Source organism: Papaver somniferum, chromosome 11, assembly GCF_003573695.1.
Source record: "Papaver somniferum cultivar HN1 chromosome 11, ASM357369v1, whole genome shotgun sequence".
NCBI lineage: Eukaryota > Viridiplantae > Streptophyta > Magnoliopsida > Ranunculales > Papaveraceae > Papaver > Papaver somniferum.
In genome coordinates, this window is record NC_039368.1 from 122,505,990 (window position 1) to 122,530,929 (window position 24,940).

The 24,940-nt window shown below is 37.7% G+C and overlaps 1 protein-coding gene and 1 long non-coding RNA gene across 2 annotated transcripts; both read right to left on the minus strand.

Moving 5' to 3' along the window:
• Window positions 1–4,244: 4,244 nt before the first annotated feature.
• On the minus strand, window positions 4,245–6,811 carry LOC113325044. Its single transcript, XM_026573285.1, has 5 exons — window positions 6,218–6,811; window positions 5,696–6,079; window positions 5,148–5,617; window positions 4,696–5,061; window positions 4,245–4,551 (listed from the first exon to the last, which is right to left on the minus strand). Exons 1-5 carry the CDS (start codon window positions 6,809–6,811, stop codon window positions 4,245–4,247), a joined length of 2,121 nt encoding a protein of 706 aa, XP_026429070.1.
• Window positions 6,812–11,053: 4,242 nt separating this feature from the next.
• LOC113321154 lies at window positions 11,054–11,985 on the minus strand. The gene is made up of 2 exons (XR_003346507.1): window positions 11,806–11,985; window positions 11,054–11,707 (listed from the first exon to the last, which is right to left on the minus strand). It is a non-coding gene; the product is annotated as an uncharacterized LOC113321154 (long non-coding RNA).
• Between the last annotated feature and the right edge of the window lie 12,955 nt (window positions 11,986–24,940).

Consider the following 24,940-nt stretch of genomic DNA (forward strand, 5'->3'; position numbering starts at 1 on the left):
GGTTTTATCTCGTTTAAGAAATCTGCAATTCCTTTGCAAGTGACCTGGTTTTCCACAATAAAAACAATGTTTAGTAGAATGGAAAAAGTTATGTTTAGTGTTACCTGAATGTTTATGTGCTTGCTTTGGAACTTGACAGGATTTCCTCTTTTTGTTATCAGCAGTTGATAGAGATACTTTATTTTTGTCAACCGTGGAAGGTTTTGGTTGAGAAGAATCTTAAACTTTGACAAATTTTACCTCTTTACAAATACTAGGAGCGTTTATTCCTTCATAGCCTAATCCTCGTGTATCACGATGAATTCTACATGCTCCCAATATCGAGGTTAATTTATCTGAGCTGCTATTTCTAGACAACTTCTCTTCTAAGCTCGATTTTTCTTCTTCCAAACTTTTAACCTTCTCAAGCGCAATAACTAGATCATTCTTGGATGATTCACATTGAACTTTGAGATCTTCTCGTTCCGAATCCAATAACAAGTTTATCTCAACGTTCTCCAAGTTATTTATCTTTGCCTGAAGAATAATTTCCCGATCTCGACCTTCGCCAATTTCTTCTTTAAGCTTTCGTATTTCGTTAAGATAATCTCTTGCACCACTAGAATCAAGTTGGTCTTGCAAGTATTTATTCCGACTACGAAGTCTGTCATATTTAACTTTCTCACTGAAAATGGTGCTTTCAGCTTCCGATAGTTTCTGATGAAATTCTTTAAGAAGATTATTAGCAACTGGATCAACATGGAACACTTCTTCGTCAGAATCAGAATCAGTATCCGAAAGAATTTTTCCAGAAGCTAATGCAACCTCGCCTGCGTACTCTTGGGGATTATGATATTCAGGTACATCATCAAGAGTAGGAAACTATGCTGAAAATGCCAATTGTCTACGGCTCCAGCTATGACATACTTAAGAAAGATGCCCGAAACCACGACAGTTATAGCATTGTACATCATCATTAGGAGATGTTGTAACTTTAGAAAAACTCTTTTTCCTGTCTATCAAAAGTTTTCTAAATTGTCGTGGAGTAACATCCTTAGGCACTGGCGAACCAGATTTATCCTTAGAGGATTCAGAATTGTTTGCAACTTTAAGAGAAATCACCTCTTTTCTAGATGCGTGTTCATTATCAAAGATCTTTAACTTTCCAGTAAGAGTATTTTTGGAGAGTGTAGAAAGATCGTTTCCTTCTTCAATGGCATGTTTCTTAGACTCGTATCTTGATGGTAGATACCTGAGAATTTTGTACACAATATCTTTCTCTGGAATAGTTCTTCCTAACGCAAATGAGGAGTTAACTATTTGAGAAAGTCTTTTGTTAAACTCATCAAAGGTTTCATCATCAGACATGCGAAGGCTTTCCCAGTCAGAAGCTAGATTTTGAAGCCTTGCTTCTTTCTCTGCAGCATTCCCTTCGAATACGGTTTCTAAAATATCCCAAGCCTCTTTAGACTTATTACACGTAGTAACGTGGTGCTGAAAATCTGGGGTAATGGCATGGATGATATCATTTAATCCTTCAGAATTTTGCTTTGCAACAAGAATCTCAAGATCATTATAATCACCAATATCCTTTGCAACAGTTACACCGTTTACTGTAACCAATGGATGATTATAGCCATTAACAATACGAACCAATGATTGAAAATCTCGCGCTTGAATAAAAGAACTCATAGCAATTTTCCACCATAAATAGTTCGTGCCATCGAAGACTGACGGTACGTGTATAGAGATAGCACTTCTGTCCATAGAATCAGATTGCTACGAACACGGACTTATGAGGTCTTAGCGTGTTTCCTTGCTCTGATACCAATTGAAAAAGCGGGGGCCTAAAAACCACACCCAATATTTCATTTGGTAATCTGAATGGACAAACTCCAATATACTTTCAAGAGAATCAACTAGACAGTTAGACTCGATCGATAAAGAGTATATCAAAGAGTTTTATATCTCTATCTCTTGATTCAATCTGCAATCAGCAAATAGGGATTTGCGAGCCCGATTGAATATAAGAGATTTAACTTGAAAGGTACCAAAGACCAATGTTCAAGAGTCAATCAATTCACTCAACAACCCAAAGGCCGGATACAAGAACTGATTGATCTTAACGCACAACCTGTGATATTTCTATTATATAAATGAAATATAATGCGGAAAAGAAATAACACAGACACCAGAATTTTGTTTACGAGGAAACCGCAAATGCAGAAAAACCGCGGGACCTAGTCCAGAATAAACACACACTGATTGTAAGTTGTTAAACCAATTTCCTACAACCTATTCGGACTAGATGTAATACCTTCTTAAGCACTTGTAAAACTCCTAGCATAATGCCGATTCTCTTTAGGAATTCTTCACACAAATCTTTTAGCAGAACCCAAGGTTCTCTTTAGAAGATACACTAACAAGATTGATACGATTTGATATTTTGTTTGCACAAAACACCAGTTTGATTTCCCTTTAGATGTGAATCAAGGTTTTGGAAATCTTGTGTTTGTTTTGATAAAAACAATTACTAGGTAAAAGTAATATCAAAAACAAACTTGTAGATTAGGAACTATTATACTCTTCAATAAAATGAAGAGAAACCTAATAACTCCACAACAAGAACAACTAGAATAAATCTAAGATATCTTGTTTAAAACTTCTCAAGGATTTTTTACGAGATGCCTCAATAGAAGTTTTTCTTTCTAGTCTCTTATTTCAACTAACAAGTGTTGGTATATGATCGGAAACTGAAATCTATCAAAACCTAGGGTTTATGATCAACAACTCTTGAATGTTTATATCAGAAGAGTCAACCTTAGAATAGACAAGAGGTGAAAAGACTAGATTACAAGTTGTATAATCAATCACGAAGATTTAATCCAACTTGGCTTTGTGATCCCCAATACAAAGACTTTTATCTCACTCTTGTTTACGAAGAACAGAAGACATGGAAACAACCTGCAAAGCTTACGCCAATTTTCCAAAGGGGATGAAAACCGTGTAAACTCACGAACCCTTTATTTATAGTGAAAATTTAGCTTGAAAACAAAGCTAGAGTTTTGACTATTTTTCTTTTTCAAGACTCTCCTAATTATGGGAGTCTTTCCTAAGTTACAAATATTATGCATAAATAATTAAATAAATAATTAATTAGCAAATATTTATTTATGTGAATAAATCACATTTTAACTTAGGCATGAATTAAAAATTATCACAAACACTTTAATATGGTAATAAAATATGTTTGTATTAACAACCCTCTTGCCTAAACAAGGAAACATCACCAACTTGACAAAAAATAGCTTTTAGTCACGAACTGGGCCCAAGTCCGCGAACTGTTACAAACAACCCATGGATTGTTTCCTACTAACGAACTTTAATAAATCACTCATAACTTCATCGTTATAACTCGAAATTGAGTGACTCTTGGCTCATTGGATTCATAAGCTCACTCACTATAACATGAGATTCTTTATAAGGACTAGTATAGCACGCATGCGCGATGCGCCTGCCGGTACATTCGTTTCGTAATTCTGTTGTTTTTGTGGAGTAATCAACGGTCTAAGTCAGCACTCGGTCAACAGTCAGCGCCAAGTGGTGAAAACTCATTTCATATTAATGTGCAAAAGTAATCACAACTAAACTTAAGTTTTAATTTAATAATAATTTTTCAATCATAAATGTCCTTTTACATCAATAATTTGTATTTGTAACTCATATTTTTCTAAGACAGAAAGACTTCCTTATACACATCATTTTTTGTGTACGTCCCTTCTTCTTTGCAATGGTGCCTTTAGCCACTAATACTTTTGTGTTACTACTTGGTACAGTTGACCATGGTTGAACACATGTTCAGGAAAGAAAATACCTGTGTTTTCGATCGTCTTCCCCTGCGCCTTGTTGACTATAAAGGCGAAACATAAACGGATCGGAAATTGTTTACGTTTAAACTTGTATGGGAGCTTCAGATTCTCAGGTGGCTCCAATGGAATCCTGTGAATAAAAACTCGTGTACCTATGTAGATCCCACTGATAATTACAGCATCAATGCAGTTTGGGAAGAATTCTTTGATTATTAACCTTGTACCATTACATAGACTATTTTTTGCATCGATATTCCGCAACAACATAATAGGCGCACCGTTCTTCAATTTTAGAATGTGTGATGGCAATCCCCTAGGAGCAATGTTGTTCAAGTATTCTTGTTGGTAAAGACTGTGAGTATCGTCATCCACAGAATCAAATGAGTAGAATAAAACCTATTTTCCAGGAACAATGCCAAGTACTCGGTCATTAAGCTTCTCGACGTACTCGTTTAATGGTGTGATCAATGCCCTATTGACCATGTAGTTTATATGTCGATGTAGTACATCTATAAGCTGAGATAAAGAAGCATCACTAACCCATGGTATGACCATCTCTTCCGGAACCTTTATCATCTCATTAGCAACGCAAGGTTCATCCCCGTCTCCAACACGAATCAAGAACTTAGAATAAGATGCATCCTCGGCTGCACGCATATTCTTCTTCAGATGCAAAACATGTACATTTTCCCACAAATATGACCTATTAAGAATATAATGTACTCAATATCTTTTCGAATTATCCTCTTAAAAGTTAATTAAATACCATATTTTAAGAAATATTAAGTAATCATATCAATATAAAATAAATTTTTTTTATCTTGAAAGAAAGAAAAATGCAATGTACCTGCTAGGACATGCATCGACTGTCTGTCCCCTTGTACTCCTTCGAATCACTGGTAGTACCTGACGGAAATCACCTCCCATGATTAGAATCTTTCCACCAAATGGTTCAGCAATCCCTGTGATATCTCTCATAGTCCAATCAAATGCTTCCAGAGAATAGTGATGCGCCATTGTAGCTTCATCCCACATAAGGACGGTAGCATGCCTCAAAAGTTTAGCTTCCTCAGTTTGTTTCTTCGTACGACACATTGAAGTTGATGTCGGTGTCATCGGAAGTTGAAACCTTGAGTTTGCCGTCCTCCCACCAGGTAGCATAGTAGCAGCAATGCCCGACGTGGCTGTTCCTAACGCAATACCACCATTTTTCCTGACATTCGCCAGAATAACACGATAGAGATAGGTCTTACCAGTACCTCCGGGACCATCTATGAAGAAGACTTTACTTTACTTTACTTTCTCTCAATTGCTCCAATGATTGTATCATAGGCCCTAGATTGGTCTTCATTCAACTTTTGGACAGAAAACAGGTCTTCGTCGGATACAGGAATCGATAACTCCTCTTGAATCAGACTTGAAATCTCAACTTCCTCATCCAATGTGCCAACAATCGGCGGTAGATCATACATCGATATATCTTTATCGTGCTTCTTAAGTATCAAATTCAATTCACGAAGAAGACGATCTGATAAGAATGTCGATCTTGTATTGCTTGAACTCGAGTAATCCTCGACCATGTTGTTGAAAAGTTCATCCCATAATTCTCTCACGCCCGATGGATTGAAAAATTTCAAGATAGAAGCGAATTGTCTTCTCAGAGCAGACGACATCTTGATTGTTGCTGCTTCAGCCAAAGATGCTCTCGCACTCTGATCATTCTCTAAGAGTCTCAGTTTTTCGGCAGCTCTATTGAATGTCTGGCATCTCTATCCATCAACAAACAATAGATCATCAAAAAAAGTCGAACCCCTAACATGGTTCAGAATGTGCTTTAAGAACCACACCTCTCCTGCACATGAAGGTACTGTATAAACCCTCCCGATCGCCTTCTTTGTACTTCTTCTTCTTCTCCACTCTTTTGTTTTTGTATCCCAACAGTAGCATTCAGGAAATTCACGGTATAACAACTTTCTCACTCGAGGATCGTGAGCATTTGTCACAAAGAACTCTGTCAAAGTTGTTCTCAAATTCCTCTCATCGGATAAAATTTCATCTAACGTTTGGTAATCATAGTACCTAACGCTTTGTTGATTGGGAAGGTGTATCTGTAATCTCACTACCGAAGGATAAACCTTGTAAAGAGGAAAGCTAAAGATATTCCACATTTCCTCTTGTGCACAAACCCATCTTGCACTTTTATACCTTGTTATCTCGTCATGGTCTACTGGCTGTACTCCAAAAGATACATAATCCGGACCCTTATACACATACTTTTATAGATACTTAACACTCTCCATACTGCTACAAATTTCCACGTTTATATGACAATCATACTTCTATAATAGCCAAGGGTTATAAGGCACAACCATCCTATTATCTACTTCAAAACTCTCACTCTTGCGTACGCGTCGTCCATCATTACGTCTCCTGTAAACAGGGTACGCATCTTTTCCTTGCACAGTACACTCAGAAAACTCTTTTGAAAAGTTTCTCTTACATTTATTATCCCTCGTGCACTTACTACCACATGGACCATGAATCGTCCACTTTTTCACACACTCGTGTAGTTCTGGCTCTTCCTCAGGGTTAGGTATTTCCGCTCTCACTATCTTGTCATAATCATCAGGACCTTGAAATTTGTCTTCGTCCCTCAATATAATTAACATATGAACATGAGGAAGGCCTCTTTTTTGAAACTCAACAACATGCACATGGGAAGCTACTCTGCCAAATATTGACTTGGTAAAAAGATCTACCTTTAACTCTTCAAGATTTGCGCGGAACACCCTTGTAGTCAGATCCGGTCTATCAACTTCACATTGACCCGACCCCAGGTTGGACACGATTTCATCCCAAAGTGGGTTGCAAGTCATTGTAATGAAAAAATCAGGCTTCCCATACTTTTGCACCAGTGCCATTGCATCCTGATACCGCTGGTACATCTCACGGGGGCTGCCCATGTATGAGGAAGGAAGCACTTTTGTTTGAACAAGATTCTCTTTCATGAAGAAAAAAAAAACATATTTTAGATTTAAAGGAAGTATTTTCCTTTTAACTGTTTGTCATTATCCTATAACATGTACTTTCCTTTTAACTGTTTGTCGTTATCCTATAACATTTCACTGGGCATAACGAAGAATAAAATGAATGTAGCTAGGCTTAATTGGTAATGGGACAAAAAAGAAAGTGATTATCTATTAACTTACTTGCACTGGTTTTACCGGACATTCGTGCATCTGGTAGACCTTGATGCAATTCAGCTCTTATCTCCTCTTGATGATCCTATAACCATCTAAGTCTAGACGAATTAATCTTCACCCAGTTATCCACAACATATTGTTGTAGTAGTCTTCCACCTCGAAGAAGAAGCGACGCGTCATCTCTTCGAATCTGTCAGATAATAGCAGCAACAAATATATAAATTATTTATACTATTTATGTCAACATAATATGTGTACGTTCAATTTAAAGTGTAGTTGTTAAACATTTATATCATATATACCTGTAGCATGTAGGAGTAGTATTCGAGGCATGTAAACTATCTTCCGTTCTCATCCATACTATTCTGATCCCATCCATAACTCCCATATGATATCAAAAGCGGATATTGGAGAGGATCATAACAACCCGATGTTTCATTGATAAATAACAGTTTTCCTTCTGTTTTTCGGACTACAATGTCTCGCTCTCCAGGTTCTTTAGACCCATCTCCTTCAACCACAATTGCAGCGACTTGTGAAGAAGTTGGAAGCATGTACTGCTTTTCGGTCTCAGGTTGCTCTTTAATTACCAGCCTGCACCTTTGGATGTCTTCTCGTTGTGCAAGCGGCCTGATTACATACACGAACCTATTATGTGTATCCAGAATTATCCTCAACTTCTCCATCACTTCTCTGTTTAGATCATTACCACCTTATTCCATCCTCAAACTAATCTCGTTATATGTATCATAAATATACATCTGTATATATCTCGGACGAACTGTTGTTGGAGTCTATTATCAGCTAATTCCCTGTCATAATTCACCTAATTGACGTTAATGAGAAACACTGATTGTAGCGTCGTATGTACCTCCGAAAGTGTACCCCTACTTCAGTTTGATCTTCATACATGTCCAAAATCTCAATAGGTGGTGGAACAAACGGTAAAACAACTTTCCCATCTGAACAACAAAAGCCTTTCGGTTCACGATAAAAAATCAACGCTTGGCACTTTCGACATGTGCTTGGCGGTGGTAGATGGAACTTCTTGAATCCAACATTATAGGTAATGCCTCTCGCACAATTCAAGAATGAGGATCTTCCTGAAACACTTTGAAGTGGACGACCCCTCCCTATTCCAACTTAAACTCCTTGTAGATTTGCTGCATGTATATTTAAGCATACAATGACTAACCAATCTAAATGTTTTTGAAAATGTATACCAACTTACAAACTGAGTACTATAGTGTCCATGCTAACAATTATTAATAGGTATTCTATCTTTCGGGAACCAACTTTCTTATATTTATCTAGCAATTATATTCCAAAGAACATAGATACATTATCGATGAATGTAGATTCACCAATATTACCTTAGCCATTCTGAGCATATATGCCCATATACCCATTTAAAAAAATTTATGTATACCCGTTTCAAAAAAAAATTTAAAAAAAAACTTACATATTGCATTTTGTGCATGTCGAGATTGTTGAGATTGAGCATGTCCCATAAGTCGAGGGCTTCTACGAAGATTTAAGTGGGAAGCAAGATTTTCATTTGTTACTGCATACATTGAACATACACTCAGTCACTGAAACTAATCACTCGGTTATCACAAATAAAAGTACAAATTTTTATCAAACATATCAAATGGGATGAAAACCGTGTAAACTCACGAACCCTTTATTTATAGTGAAAAGTTAGCTTGAAAACGAAGCTAGGGTTTTGACTATTTTCCTTTTTCAAGACTCTCCTAATTATCGGAGTCTTTCCTAAGTTACAAATATTATGCATAAATAATTAAATAAATAATTAATTAGCGAATATTTATTTATGTGAATAAATCACATTTTAACTTAGGCAGGAATTAAAAATTATCACAAACACTTTAATATGGTAATCAAATATGTTTGGATTAATAGCCATCTTGCCTAGACAAGGAAACATCACCAACTTGATCAAAAATAGCTTTCAGTCATGAATTGGGCCCAAGTCCGCGAACTGTTACAAACATCCCATGGATTGTTTCCTACTAACGAACTTTAATAAATCACTCATAACTTCATCGTTATAACTCGGAATTGAGTGATTCTTGGCTCATTGGATTCATAAGATCACTCACTATAACATGAGATTCTTTATAAGGATAAAGGTTATTGTCTCCATAGTCATGAATCAAATAACCTCAAGTATATATACAAAAATGTACATTTACCATCATCGAAATTGTTCCATAGAGTGAGCATATATCTTGATAGATTAGAACGGTAGAATTGAACAAGAATCCAAATGAAATCAATCACATACCTTTGTTGATGAAGTACTTGTTGATGTCTTCTTGTAGTCTTCAATCTTCGATCTTCATCCTTTAAGGATAGCTTCGATTAAACTTCTTAGACCTAAACTAGTCCGAAACTATCTTTAGTATGCTAAATCAAGAATGCATTTTGGCAACTAAAATTGATAACTAACTTGACATACCAACGCTAGTGGGTTCAACCGAGCAATGCTCTAACAGAGCCATCAATTAATTATTTCTAGTCATTAGATTCATAACTGGATCCTAGACAATATTCTACGTTCTTCATAATATTTCATTACTTCAATTCATGGCTCTTCCCAGCAGAATTCCATGGGTTAGTAATAAATATTCAACCTACGGGCATCTGATCCACCATCGAGTAAGCCCCAAGGAAATGGTGCAAGTGTATTCAGCAATAAATGCACTAACGAGCACCTGAATGCACGAAGGAACATTAAATAATACGAAGGAACGATCAAACCATGGAGAAAATAATAATAATAAAATATCTGAAGGAGGCATCTAAGGGGACCAAGCCCACCGGCCGGTCGGTCATGCCGCCGTGGTCAGTCCCACGCTTCTCCCTTTATTTTATCATATTTTATTGTTTTCCTTGATCCCATGAAAATCCCTTCAATTGATGAAACTCCTTCGTTTCATGGTATTTCCTTCACATTAAGGAAATTATACAAAAATTACATAAAATTAGGAAAGGTGCCACGGGACCGTGGTCACTAGCCGGTCGGCCATGCCCTAGCCGTGACCGGTCCCACACCTTGTAATTCCTTATTTTATTAATTATTTCCATCATCTCATGGAAATCCCTTAATTTCATGATATTTCCTTCAAATCATGAAAATAATATAAAATTAGGGAAGACTCACGGGATCGGGCCCTAGCCGACCGACCATGCCCTAGTCTGGCCGGTCCCACACGCCCTTTATTTTATTATTATTAATTATTATTGTTTCCTTCATCTCATGGAAACTCCTTCACTTCAAGGAAACTCCTTGATTTCATGGTATGTCCTAAAATCATGAAAATAATATAAAATTAGGGAAAGTGTCACGGACCGGGCTTATTGGCAGGCCGACCATGCCTTAGCCATTGCCGGTCCTACACTTCATGATCCCTTATTTTATTATTATTTCCTTCATCTTATGAAGTTTTCCAGTTTCAGCAAAACCCTGGTTTCATCTCAGCTGTCCTGCGTGTCGACTCTTCCAATTTCCCGAAAGACTCTTCTAAAGGAGAAATATAAGAATTTTGCTCATATCCCCTTTAAGGCCGCTAGCAGCACCTCTAAAGCGCGGTCCAATCATGAGCACCAATTGCCAAATACAAGCCTTCTCCAAAGTCCGGCCACAGCATCAACCATCCATCAACCCACTTATATCCGAGTCCCACTCTAGTGTTGCCAATTCTCTCGCCACATTAACCTCTAAAATGCAACCAACTCAGGGTTAACATTTGTTTGCTGCCAACTGCTTCTTGACAGGACCAAAATGCTTCATATGAACCAGGCACAGCCACAAAACCATTTCGCTACCTGCTACCCCCAATTCAATCTGTTGCTGCTTGTTGCTTCCAGTTACTTTATCACCGAATACCTAATTCAATCACCACCAGCTTCATTCTCGTCTCAGCATCATCAATTACAGAACACCAAACACCACCAGCAACTGCCCATCTCTTCTCATAGCTCAATGTCAACATCATTCAACCGACGCCAGCATCTCAAATTCCTTCACTCCATACAACAAACCCCACTCATTTATAGCACCCACGGTTGGAATCAATGTTTAATTTCAGCTTCATTCATGCCTAAACTGTCTACAACAACCACAAAAACCATGACTGCAACACTACGACTATTCTGCGACTCCAGCAATCACCCCAAAACAACACTGCTTGCCTTTCACTGACTATCTAATCTTCAGCTCAATCAGCTCCGAACATAGCTCCAAACAGCGATGAATCGATGGCAGTAATTCACTTCCCAGTTGCTGCAATTTCTCGTCTCAATCGAGATTTCACACAATAGATCTACATCGACTCAATTCATCTTCAAATTCAAACCCCAGTTTCTGACTTGAGCAATTTCCCTATGGTTTCATTGTTGTAGAAATTTTCTTCAAGAACTTCATCTTAAATTCAATCTTGTACCACATCAAAAACCCCAATTCTGTATCAACAACAACCACTTCCTCAAATCCCTTTCTTTGGTCTTCAATTAAGTTCAGAGCAAACCCTTGAGTCTTGTACACGATGTTGTTGTACCATGAACATCAGCACCATTCAATCAAATAACCAACAAACCCCCACTGATTCCAGCCATTAACCCAATCGTCGCCTGCGAACCCAATTCCATTTGACTAAAAAAAAAATTAAGATTCACCACTGCCTTTGTTCACAGCCACCACCAGAAATCTATTGTTCAACAAATGCAACCTCAGTAATTAAGACCATGATTGAAACCCACATGAGAACCCCCAGATTCAATCGCTGCATCTCCTGGCTCTTTCTCACTGAATCTCGATCTCTCGTTATTGAAAAAGGTTGTAATAGTAGCTAGGAAAAATGAGAAATCCTCCACTCAAATTGATGCTCAGATCCCTTTATCCGTTGATGACTCCATGTAGTTGATTAGAGCAACTGCAATGGACGAGTAAACCCAAATTTTCAGTCGAGTGGGCTGGCGTAGTGGGACGGACCATCGATCAAAATTTGATCAAAGAGTAAAATCCAGACTAAATTTGGTCTGCGATCAGGACCAAATCCAAATATAGTCGGGCGTTGATATAATCTCCGCTGTACATCGGGCGTTGATATAATCTCCGTCATTCATCGGGCGTTGATATAATGTACGCCTGAAACGGGGCGTTGATATAATGTACGCCTGAAACGGGGCGTTGATATAATGTACGCCCGATGGAGCGTTGATATAATGTACGCATGAAATGGGGCGTTGATATAATGTACGCCCCACTTTCACAAATTTTCAAAACTTACATGGGGCGGGCTTTATACCTCCGCCCCATTTTATTTTATTTTTTATTTTATTTTTATTTCTGAAACGTATACTATACCAACGCCCCACTCGCGCGTTATCTTTACCAACGCCCCATTCGGGCGTTATCTTTACCAACGCCCCATTCGGACGTAATGTTTATCAACGCGCGACCAAATATACTCTTTTCCCACTACGCCACATGACGGACTAAACCCAAATTTGATCTTTTTTTTAGTATTTGGTCTTTGGTTATACTCGCACCACTGTGGACGCTGTTAGGAAATGAAGTGTCCTTCTGTTTTGATAAGAACGAAGAAGAGATCGAAGATTGGCCACGTCTCACTTTCTATGCCCCCTTGTGCAGTTCACATGCTTGGCACAAAAATAACTTCTTTGCTCAACGTCTGAAGTGGTGCGCCATAAGTTGATGGCTTGCCAGCCCACAAGCTCCGGTTAAGCTCCCACTCCATTTAGTGCCATGAGTGATTTGAGCGGTGATGATATATAAAGATACCAGGCCATCCATTTTGGTCATTTTTCGGTCCGATGATCAAACTTCACTTGTAATTCCTGTAAAAGCACTAAAATAAAGTTATTAGCGAGATATCGAGATCTAGCTAGTGTAAATGTAGGTATAAAAATATCGAACTTGCGTGCTTATCAGATTCCCCAACACTTACATTTTGCTAGTCTCGAGCAAAACAAAACAAAATCCGCTCAACAACTGGATAAAAAGAAGAAGATGGGGGTATCCGCTCAACAACTGGATAATACAGGAGATGGGGTATCCGCTCAACAGCTGGATATGGGGAAACGTCTGCTAAACAGCTAGACAGAACCACTAAACAGTGGTTGAGAGAAGCCCGCTAAACAGCAAGGAAGATAATCAGAATGACCCGTTCAACAGCTGGTCATGTAGTGCAGAAAAAATAAAAAATTTAAGACCCGCTTCACAGATGGTCATTTCACGCAAGAAAATATTTTTTTTTCTTTTTTTGACGAAAGTGAATGCCTACCACAAATCTTTATATACTTGACCATTCCCCCACACTTAAACATTACATTATCCTCAATGTAATTGAGTCATCCAACGTAAAGTTAAGGTGGGAAATTCTAAAACGCGATATGCAATAGGCAAACAAAAATAGAAGGTAGAATAAAGGAAACAAATCTGATGGGTTGACTCCCATGAAGCAAATGATATTTGTTTCCAGCTTGCGCGTTGCAAGTAATCTCATATTTGCTTCAATTGTGTCTTGTGTAGTACATGAGATTTCCTTGCAATTGAACAACTCTCTAACTAGTTCATTTGAAGTCATTTGAACTAGTTATGGTGAAGAAGAACGTGGTTGATATGAAATGCTCATATGGATAACCTTTCGGTTAATTATTGTTGAACCAACAAGTGCATACGTTTGGGTACGGTTAACAAACCTAGAAGCATGCATTGCCAAGTGTGTCTAACAAGCTAAGTTTTCGATCTAATGGTTGAGAAATATTAGCTTGAATCTAAATCAGGTTTTCATCTAACGGTGGATATTGATTGCTTTGTTACCAAGGTAACTTAATTGCAAATCCTGATTTGAAAGACTATATAAGGGGAACTCTAGTATCTGTGCAAAACTAATCCCCACACCTTATGTGTGATACTAGTTTGTGTGCTAGAATCGGTTCTCCTTTAACCTTTGGTTTTCTTCTTCTAAAACCAGGTTAACGACTTAAAGACTTCATTGGGATTGTGAAACCAGACCGATACTACTTTTATCGTAGTTGTGTGATCTGATCTTGCATCTTCTATCGTACGAGTACAATCTGATTGATTGGCTTGAGATTTATATCTCCGATAGGCAAGATATAAAAAGTAATCGCAAACATCTTCGTCTCATTGTTTGTGATTCCGCAACATCTTGTTTCGCTACCATACGATTAAGATTGTTGTGAGGTGATTGATAACTCTAGGCTGTTCTTCGGAATATAAGACCGGATTATCAATTGGGTCCTGTTCACCTTGATTATTATAAAAAGACAGAACAAAACCTTTTAGAGTTTATCTGTGGGAGACATATTGATCCTTTGATATACTTGTCCGTGTGAGACAGATTTGTTTATTGTCGAAGCCTGCGATTTTGGGTCGTATCAACTCTTAGTTGTGGGTGAGATCAGCTAAGGGAATCAAGTGTGCAGTATCCTGCTAGGATCAGAGGCGTAGGGAGTACAACTGTACCTTGGATCAGTGGGAGACTGATTGGGGTTCAACTACAGTCCAGTCTGAAGTTAGCTTGGAGTAGGCTAGTGTCTGTAGCGGCTTAATACAGTGTGTGTTCAACATGGACTAGGTCCCGGGGTTTTTCTGTTTCCTCGTTAACAAAATTTCTGGTGTCTGTGTTATTTTTATTTCCGCATTATATTTGTTTATATAATTGAAATAATACAGGTTGTGCGTTTGAATCAATCAATTGGAAATCCGACCTTTGGTTGTTGATTGATATTGATTGATCCTTGGATATCGGTCTTTGGTACCATCCAAGTTATTCCTTGTATTTGATTAAAACTCGCAGTTCTTGCTTGAGTAAATCAAATCAAGAAGACAGACATAAACTCGTTGATATACTTTTAATTGATTGAGTCTTGTTGATTCTCTTAAAAGTATATTCGAGTTTGTCCATACAGATTGCTAAGCGAAATATTGGGTGGTGTTGTTAGAGCCCCGCTTTTTCACCAATAATTGAAGTTTTTAACAAATTCGTATTTGGGGCAACTTTGACAATCGATAGTGTTTGAGGGTGAAAACCGTTTCTGCTGATTTCAGTAATTTCGGGTGTGTGGGTGAGAAACGAATCTAAACCCTAAACAATGTACTGCGCGAGTACTTTTGATTTGAGAGATCAATCTGTACAATCCTGACCTAAACCAAGAAATGGCCGTTCAAGGCTTGCTTCGGTCACAAAGTGAAGGAGAAGGGTTGGTATTAGGGAGGGAAGCGAAGAAAATGTTGAGACCAGAATGATTGATTCTATAAATGTGGGCGTTTTGTGACTTGTATCAGAAAGTAGAACTGGTGAGCCGGATGGAAAGCTACCAGGTGATTTCTAGATACTGCGTGTTGCCTACCAAAACCTTGTCTTTTGGTGGAAACAGGTGGGACCTATTTATACAAGTCATAGTGAAACATACCCTGGTCTCGTAGGAAGTGGAAACGATTGGTTGGTGGAAGAAAAGAGTAACGTGTAACTTCCAGACGTTATGTTTCCATGATGAGGAACTGAATTCGTGTAACCGCCGGTCATTACTCTTCCATGATGAAGGAAATGAATTGTTACACCGTTACTTTTTACCACCACTAATTATCCTACTTCATGACACTTTCTTGTAACGGACGCATTGCACGCCGCACGTTGTAAACCGGCAGACCAATACCCTGATGTGCATCCCCCAGTTTGTGACATATTTTGATGTCTCGAGTGTTTTCGTGGAAAACATGTAGCACTTTGCTACATGTGGAAAGTTAAAATTGAGAGGCTTGCCGCAGGTAAATAGAATGTAATACTAGGCTCGTCTTGGCTAGTCCCCTAAAACTTGTCGCGAGCTCATCAGTTCGGTGGCGAACTTGGATGGCTGAGATTGCATCTCATGAAGAAGGATGTCCATTGATTATGGACGCATCTTGTTGTATAGCGAAGTGGCGTAGCCATGACATGGCGGCATGCTAGTAGCCGCGGCATAGTGGTATGCCAGTGATGTTGCGGCATGGCCAAAGCTAAAAATTGGCTCCGCAGCCAAAGTTAGGGTTTGGCGTCGTGAAAGGATTTGGCGTGGCCAAGTCTTGGCACCGTGGAAGGATTTTGCGTGGCCAAGTCTTGGCGCCGTTAGAAGGATTTGGCGTGGCCAAGTCTTGGCGCCACTGGAAGGATTTTGCGTGGCCAAGTCTTGGCGCCGTGGAAGGATTCTCCGTGGAAGAATTAGGGCTTGGCGTGGCCAAGGCGTCGTGGAAGAATTAGGGCTTGGCGTGGCCAGGGCGTCATAGAAGAATTCTTCGTGGAAGAATTAGGGATTGGCGTGGCCAAGGCATCATGGAGTTAGACACACATGTGGCGTGGCAACATTGGCCCTATTGCCACGCCAATCCCGTTGCTCTGGGAACATTATTTGGCTTTGGTAGCAATTTTCTCAAATTAGGGTTTGTCGAATACCTTAATTAGTGAACGTGGCGTGCGGATGCGGCATGGCGCTACTTTTGTGCAAATGGTGCCATGGATATGCCAAAGGAACCATGGCAAGTCCATGGTGTGGAAACGGCCACAAGAGTAGGAATTGCCATGTGGTGGCTATTTATGGCAGGTTGTCAGGAAGTGGAATGTTTGCGAGGTAGCATGTTGCGAAGTTGCCGCAGTATGGTGCGTTTTGCCTTTAAAGTATGGTGGCAAGTTTAGAGCAACCTGATTGGCCACAAAAGGGGGTCGGCCAAACATAAGGCACGACCACACTTCTGGTCAAAGTGTGGCGCCTTTAGGGCGATATGATTGGTCAATGGGAAGTGGGGCCGACAAGCTAGGGCGTGGCCGCACTTCCAGTGCGCTGCGGTGAATTTAATTAATTTTGACAAGCAAGGTCTGGTGTATTGCGCGAGGCGCGAAACCCTAACTTCTGCAAGTTAGTCAGGACGATTGACTGAATTCTATGTGTCGACACATAGTTCTTTTAAGTTCGTTACCAGAGAGTAGCATGTGCAAAGATCTTATTCTTGATACTTGGAGATTCGTGCTACTCTGCTGCGAGTGAACACGAATCGTCGTGCCATATTAACATTAAGAGTTCAGCCGGAGAACATAGCATAGAAGGCATTCATAGGAACTTATATTAAGTGAATATACGCGAGGCGCCGAAATTTACAGCACATTAGGGATTCGCCAGTCTGGATAAATTTCATGTAAGTATATTGAGCGGCTCAATAAATTTGAAAAGGCGAGGGTACCCAAATATACCTCAAGCTAAAACTTTTCCTACCTATAAGTCTTTTCTCCGAAAGTGATTGTCTATGGACTGAGTCGAGACAATACAACAACAAAGTATGTTTACTTGATACAAAGGTTCAGACTTAACCAAACACAATAGGATTGCTTATCAGGTAAATAGGAATTAATGTTTGAGTAATTTACTTTAATTATAATAGAACAATTATAATGCGGAATATAAAAGTAAATGACACAACAAGATTTTGTTAACGAGGAAACCGCAAATGCAGAAAACCCCCGGGACCTAGTCCAGAATTGAATACTCTCAGAATTAAGCTGCTACACAAAATTACACTAACTTCGTATAGTTGAGATCAAGTAACTAACCATATAGTTCACCTAGTTCTTTCTGTATTCCCATGTCTCCAACTTATAAATAAGTCACGTACTTGGAACAATTCCTTTGGTTCGTATTCCAAACAGTAAAGGAACAATAAATCTGTTTGGTATCAAATCTATTCAACCAAGTGATATGAGTCGAACAAAGGCTCTTCCGTTTATCTCAACATAAACTCCTTCGCCAGGTCCTTGGATCTATCTTATATTCAATCACCCAAAGATAACCGATTAAGATTAAGACAACAACACCTTTAATCCGAAGAGTCGTGTTGATGCCGATCTACTCAATTAATCAATCGAATCTACCACAAGGATAAACCTATTATTAGTTGGATCCTCTTTTACCGAAACAAGTATTGTGCACACCAAAGATTATAAAACCCAAGTCAGATCTTCAATATCTTCTTTGTCTTCAAATCTTCTTAAATCTTCAATAAAAACCTGCACACAATCACTTGAATCTCTTGTGATCAATCACGCACAGAACGGAGTCTGTTAACAATTGATTATCACAAGATCGTCTTTAGAACTAACAACAGTCTAAAGATCCCTGTCGAAACTCTGAACTAGTTTGAGTGAATCTTATATCAGAAGAGAAGATTCTCAAGAATAAACAAACTAGGTGCAATCAGATTTCAACTACCGTTAGTCAATCAAATCAACAGGAAACAAAAGATAAACTGCAATTATCTGGTTTCCCACCAACGGTACACGCTAGAGCTTCGCAATCCCAAAGAAGACTTTAAACTGAGCGTCCGTAAGAGATTTCGCCTGATTATGTTGCCCTCCTCTCCGAATAGGCGGCTACACCAGTAACAACAACAAAAGAGTAAATCTGTTGTTACGAATGATTAGTTTGCTAGAAAGGAAAACTTCGAGTATTTATAAACAAAGAAGTTTGGACACCAAGGAATTTTCAAAACCGAAAATATTCTCAGGATATTCATAAAAGCACAGATTCGGTTTTCATAATTCCTGAAAATGCTCTGTCCAAAAATAAAGATCGAAATCTCTCGGAAAATCAAATTAGTAAATGCAAATTACTAATTTTGTAATTTCCCTACAAAATGAAATTAATAACCTTAATTAAAAGATTTTTAACTTACTTATGTTTCGATCCTGGGATTCTCTTCCCTTAGCCGTAAGGAATATCTTTGAACAATTAAAGAAATAAACATTCACAGCACGTGTTCAAAGTTTGTCGACATCTTAACTTTGTAAGTTCTCTTTCACACTTACAACCTTGAAACCGATTTTCCACACTTCCAAACAAGTTTAGAATTGGTTCATCTGATTTTCAAGAACTATGTGATTGATCAAACCAACATTCAATCACAATCATGGGTTTACGGTTCTACCAAGACAAGTTTCGGTTATACCTCCATGTGAGTACTGTGCATAGTCACACTAGCTTTCCAAAAATTCGGTTGACTAGGTACTAGGATCGGTTCCCCACATATATATGGTATCTAACTTATATGTGTTGGACATGTCCACAGGATTGGTTCCCCTTTGCCTAAAAACGTGTTGCACATGTACATAGGATCGGTTCCCCTTTCTGCTATAAATCTTTATGCACACCATACAAGGATCGGTTCCCTTTGATGTACTGCACCCCTTACAAGGATCGGTTCCCCTTTCCTTTTAATTGGCCAGACATACAAAATCCTATCATACCACAGGTGATTATTTAAGATCGGTTTTACTAATAAAAGTTATACCAATACATAAGTTAGGCCTTTGTGAATAGTTCTACCAAGAACACAACAAGTTGTGAGCGGTTATACTCTATCACACATATCGGTTGTTCATAAGATATGAAATGAATAACAAAACCAATAACACCTGGCAATTTCCTTTTCGGTCCACAAACAAGTTTATGAACTTACTTCGTTAGAACACATGTAAACATTGTTCCCTAGCATTCAAACGATTATGGTGATGTCTTATCGACAAAGTTTAATGGTTAAGCAATAAATCTCATATTGTATTCCTTAATATTATGTCTATCTAGAGTTCAAATATGCTTCGCAGTTATGTTTTCAATAAGCACGACTTGAAAGATACGTTAGGGAATGAAACAGTTCAAGTAAAATATCACTAACCTCGAGTGGAAGGATGATTGTTGTCGTTGTAGCTCCTCGCTTCTTCACATCTTCAAGACTTCGCAATACTTGTAATATCTCATATCCTAATACTTTCAAGCTAACCCATACGAAGTTGACTCTAGTACATAATAAACCTACTCTTAGCATGGGTTTTGATTCACTAAAATATGACAACCAAACTTGACATACCAACGCTTGGTGGGTTCAACCGAGCAATGCTCTAAAAATCTCCCCCTTTGTCAATTTTAATGACAAAACTCTTACATCATATGGATAAACAAATTACAAGAATTCATTACAATCCGCTTGATTCCTGATTCAACAACACGGTAAAACTGCTTACATTCAATCCTTGAAAATGCCGTTGTTGACATTATAATAACAAAGCTAATACTCCCCCTAAGGAAGATAGGTAGATCTTCAATCCACACGTCTTTGTTATACCAATTTATATGACATGTTACTCCCCCTTAGTCTGTGCTTTCACTCTTTCGTTAGATAAAACATTCAACTACCAATGTTCTTTTCCCTAGTGATGCCAATCAACATAAAATCAATGCCGACATCACCTGTTTACACCATATATTTTTCCCCCTTTTGTCACAAAAATGACAAAGAAACGAAAAAATAAAGGACAACACGAAAAGAAACTTACAAATCTCAGAATAGACTTGCAAACCTGTAGAGTTAGGCACGAGGGTTCCACACATCGCGTTCTGATAACCAATATCAAAACCGAAACTACAAGTAGTCTTATTTTGATATGTTACCAAGGAAACAATTGTCCGAAACAGTTTTTCAACTTAATTTAGCAAACCAAAAATAACTAAGCACATTAGTCCTTTTGCTAAACCGATTGTTCAAAAACAACCGCTTAATCCGATAAGACCAAAATAAAGATAAACTCCATATTTCTCATCAGGTTCTAATTATCCATTAACTTAGACCTTTCAATTTTAAACAAGACAAGTACTAGGTTAGTTAACTAGCATTCCTTGTTTAGGAATTCAATTAGACTTGAATAACCGAAACCTCACTTTTATAAGATAAACTAAGATCATAATTAACTTAGTTTCTTATCCGGAATCGAATTGGACTAAAAACTCATACCGTACACAAATTATTTCGTTAAGCCATAGATAATTCATACAAACCAAAATAAATCAACTTGCATAATTATTCACCTAAACAGGAAGCAATTGAAACAACATAGACATTAAAAGCACCGCAATTGCACCGTAATTTTGTAAGCCTAAACAATTGATACCATACAAAAGCAAGATAACAATGGTTTTTCTTAATCGGAACCAATTGAAACACACATCCACACACACATCATGGAATAAATATCAATTGAACCGAAATTTTTGTTAAGCAAAAGCAACAAATATATATAACATAAACTCAGGCTTTTCTTAAACAGGAAAACAATTAACTAACAAGATTGTTACCTCAAATTTCGCATCCACTTATCCAATATGATAGCATCTTCGTCCAGGGAGAATTGATATCGAAATATCACCACGTTGTCATCCTTACGCATAAACAAAATAATAACAACACACCTCAACCTTTACCAGAGAAAGGTTGAAAACCGGTTTTAACAATTGCAAGAAAAAGTTGAAAACCGTCGAAACACGTATGCTTTTATGCTAAACCAAAACCGATTCAACATATTGTGACTTTTTCACATATTGTTTCTATCAGAACCCCTCATGATCCTTTGATAAAGCCTACCTACTAGGGCTAGTACTTAATCCCGCTAAATCAAAAAGTCACTCAAACCATAAGGGTTCACAATATATGATATCGTATATTAAGGTAGTAAAACCGAAATCAAACATCCCATAAACATACATAGCAATAAGATAAAAGAAATTAAGCACAAGCTACGTAAACCGAAAACTATCACAAGAAAAATTACTAATCAAATAATTTTATTCATAATAGACCAATACAATCAATGAAAGAAATCAAAAATTGACGTCTATTACACTAGATTAAGTATTACAGAAAATCACTTAATCTCTAGTGGTGCTCTTGTTATTCACCGAGGTCTCTTCAGTGTTCAAACTCTTAACGCATGTCTCAAGAGACTTGTCTGCAACCACTTCTTGTTTTTAAAGTTCTTCAAATAGAGATTTGAGCTCAACAAGAATTCCTCTTGTTCATTCGTACTTATCTTTTACCCAATCTTGACGTTGAATAATCATAGCAAGATTGGTTTCTAGTTCATCAAAACCTTGGATATATTGAGACATACTATCAGAATGAATCCACTTGGTTTTGGTTGGATCTTGAAGGTTGTAAGCCAACAGACATGACTCATCTTGTGATCCGACTGAACTATCAGAGTCATAATCAGACATAATGCCTTTATTTTTTCTCTCTGTATTGATTTCTTGACAACCCTTAAACTTTTGAGCTTCCTCCTTATTAGTCTTTGAGACACTGCGAGTTACTGGAGGCATGATCGATTATGAACGAACATAAAGGATTCCTCGGGGTTTCGAATACAGACAAGAAAAAGTTTCTCCTCTTAAAAGAGACAACTTTCGGACCAAAAGACCTCTGGAAAATCCGAAAATATAAAACAATATATTTTGTTCCCTTAATCCGAGAAACTTAAGTTGGAAGGTTTATTAAAAACATCCGAAAATTCCAAATAACTCCAATTTGGAGAAAGATGTTTAAACATGAACTTTTTCTAGACTTCCATGGATTCACAGCAACCCATATACTATCACAGAGTTTTTCTGATAAACTACTACACAAGGTACACGCGCTCCTGTTTTATTGTGCCTTTCCCATCAAATATTATGAGCAAGAAAATATGAGAAAGCACAACATATGATACAACTAAGTTGCATCGGAGTAAGCTTTTTCCATGTTACAGTGATTATCAGAAACATAGTTCATGTTTCTTTTAGGGAATTTCTGCCCAAAATATTTTCTCCCAAGACGATGATCTTTTCTAACTCTAGAGATATGATCATGTGGAGAAAATGTACTAATGTGAGAATTCTCGGAGATATCTAGATCTGTCTTAATTCTTTCAATGAGATTTTCATAAGATTTTCTCATTCTAAGGACTTCCTCATTATTCACATTAGTGTGATCGTTTGAAACAACTATCAGAAAATCCTGATTGTTTCTTTTGGCAGAGATTCTCTCTTTCCCTACCTTCTGAAGTCGTGCCTCATCAAAACCAGAACTGTTTCGATATGGGTGCGGAGGGACCTTTTTCCAGAAGCAATTATCAACTCTTTCCTCTGACTCCTTTGAGTTGATTTTATTGGGATGTAGTATAATCTGTCTTTCTACTGAGGAATAATCTTTCAGTTTTTTAAGACAAGAAAGTTCTTTCAATATTTTTACCACCGAATGTTGGAGAAGTATAAGTTTCATGTCAAGTGACTGAAAATTGTATTCCTTAGAGTCATCACATAATCGGTTCAAAGTTTCCTTTGGAAAAGATTTCGTTTGATCATCAGTAGATCTAGAAGCTGGTTTCTCATCCTCCTCTAACTTGATGTAGTTAGGCAAACTACTATCATCTTGATCTGTTTCAGATGTGATTAACCCGGTTTTGTCACAATCAGTAAAAGTCGAGCAAGGACTTTTAGTTTCCTCATTAGAAGAAATCAATACAACATCATTAGTCAGAATCATAGGACGTGTCTCTTTATCTGTAAGAGATTTACCAAGAGCTTCTTGTTTGACGGCGAGATCCATTTTCTCTTTGGCTAGATAGTTCAGTTGAATATCTTTTTCTCTGATCTCCTGCTTAAGAAGATTTGACTCTGTTTTGAAAATAAACACTTTAGAAGATAGAGATTTTATAGGCTTTAGGAGTTTTACCAACTCTTTATTAGCATCTTTTTTTTCCCCAGAAAAAGACATAGATGTTTTCGTAACTCCTGGATCATGAGTCAGCGAAGTATTAACATCTTCAACTTTTGAGCATTCAAATTCTTGCATAATGTTAACTGAATCGGACATTAGATTCAATTCTTATAGGTTAGATCGCACCAAACACAGATTGTTAAAACTTTTCGTGTTTGCCTGCTCTGATACCAATTGAAAAGGCGAGGGTACCCAAATATATCTAGAGCTACAACTTTTCCTATCTATAAGTCTTTTCTCTGAAAGTGATTGTCTATGGACTGAGTCGAGACAATACAACTAATCGGTTCACACTTCGTGTGATCGTCTATGGATACGAGATCGAGACAATACAACAAAGTATGTTTACTTGATACAAAGGTTCCGACTTAACCAAACACAATAGGATTTCTTATCAAGTAAATAGGAATTAATGTTTGTGTAATTTACTTTGATTATAATGGAACAATTATAATGCGTAATATAACAGTAAATGACACAACAAGATTTTGTTAATGAGGAAACCGCAAATGCATAAAAACCCAGGGATCTAGTCCAGAATTGAATACTCTCAGGATTAAGCCGCTACACAAAATTACACTAACTTCGTATAGTTGAGACCAAGTTTCGAAACTCTGAAGTAGTTTGAGTGAATCTTACATCAGAAGAGAAGATTCTCATGAATAAACAAACTAGGTGCAATCAAATTTCAACCACCGTTAGTCAATCAAATCAATTGAAAACAAAAGATAAACCGCAATTATCTAGTTTCCCAGCAACAGTACACGCTAGAGCTTCTCAATCCCAAAGAAAACTTAAAATTGAGCGGTCGTAAGAGATTTCGCCTAATTAGGTTACTCTCCTCTCCGAATAGGTGGCTACACCAGTAACAACAACAAAAGTGTAAATCTGTTGTAACGAAGGATTAGTTTGCTAGAAAGAAAAACTTCGAGTATTTATAGACAAGGAAGTTTGGACACCAAGGAATTTATGAAACCGAAAATATTCTCAAGATATTCATGAAAGCACAAATTCGGTTTTCATAATTCCTGAAAATGCTCTGTCCAAAAATAACGATCGAAATCTCTCGGAAAATCTAATTAGTAAATGCACATTATTAATTCTTTAATTTCCCTACAAAATGAAATTAATAAACCTTAATTAAAAGATTCTTAACTTACTTATGTTCCAATCCCGGGATTCTCTTCCCTTAGTCGTTAAGGAATATC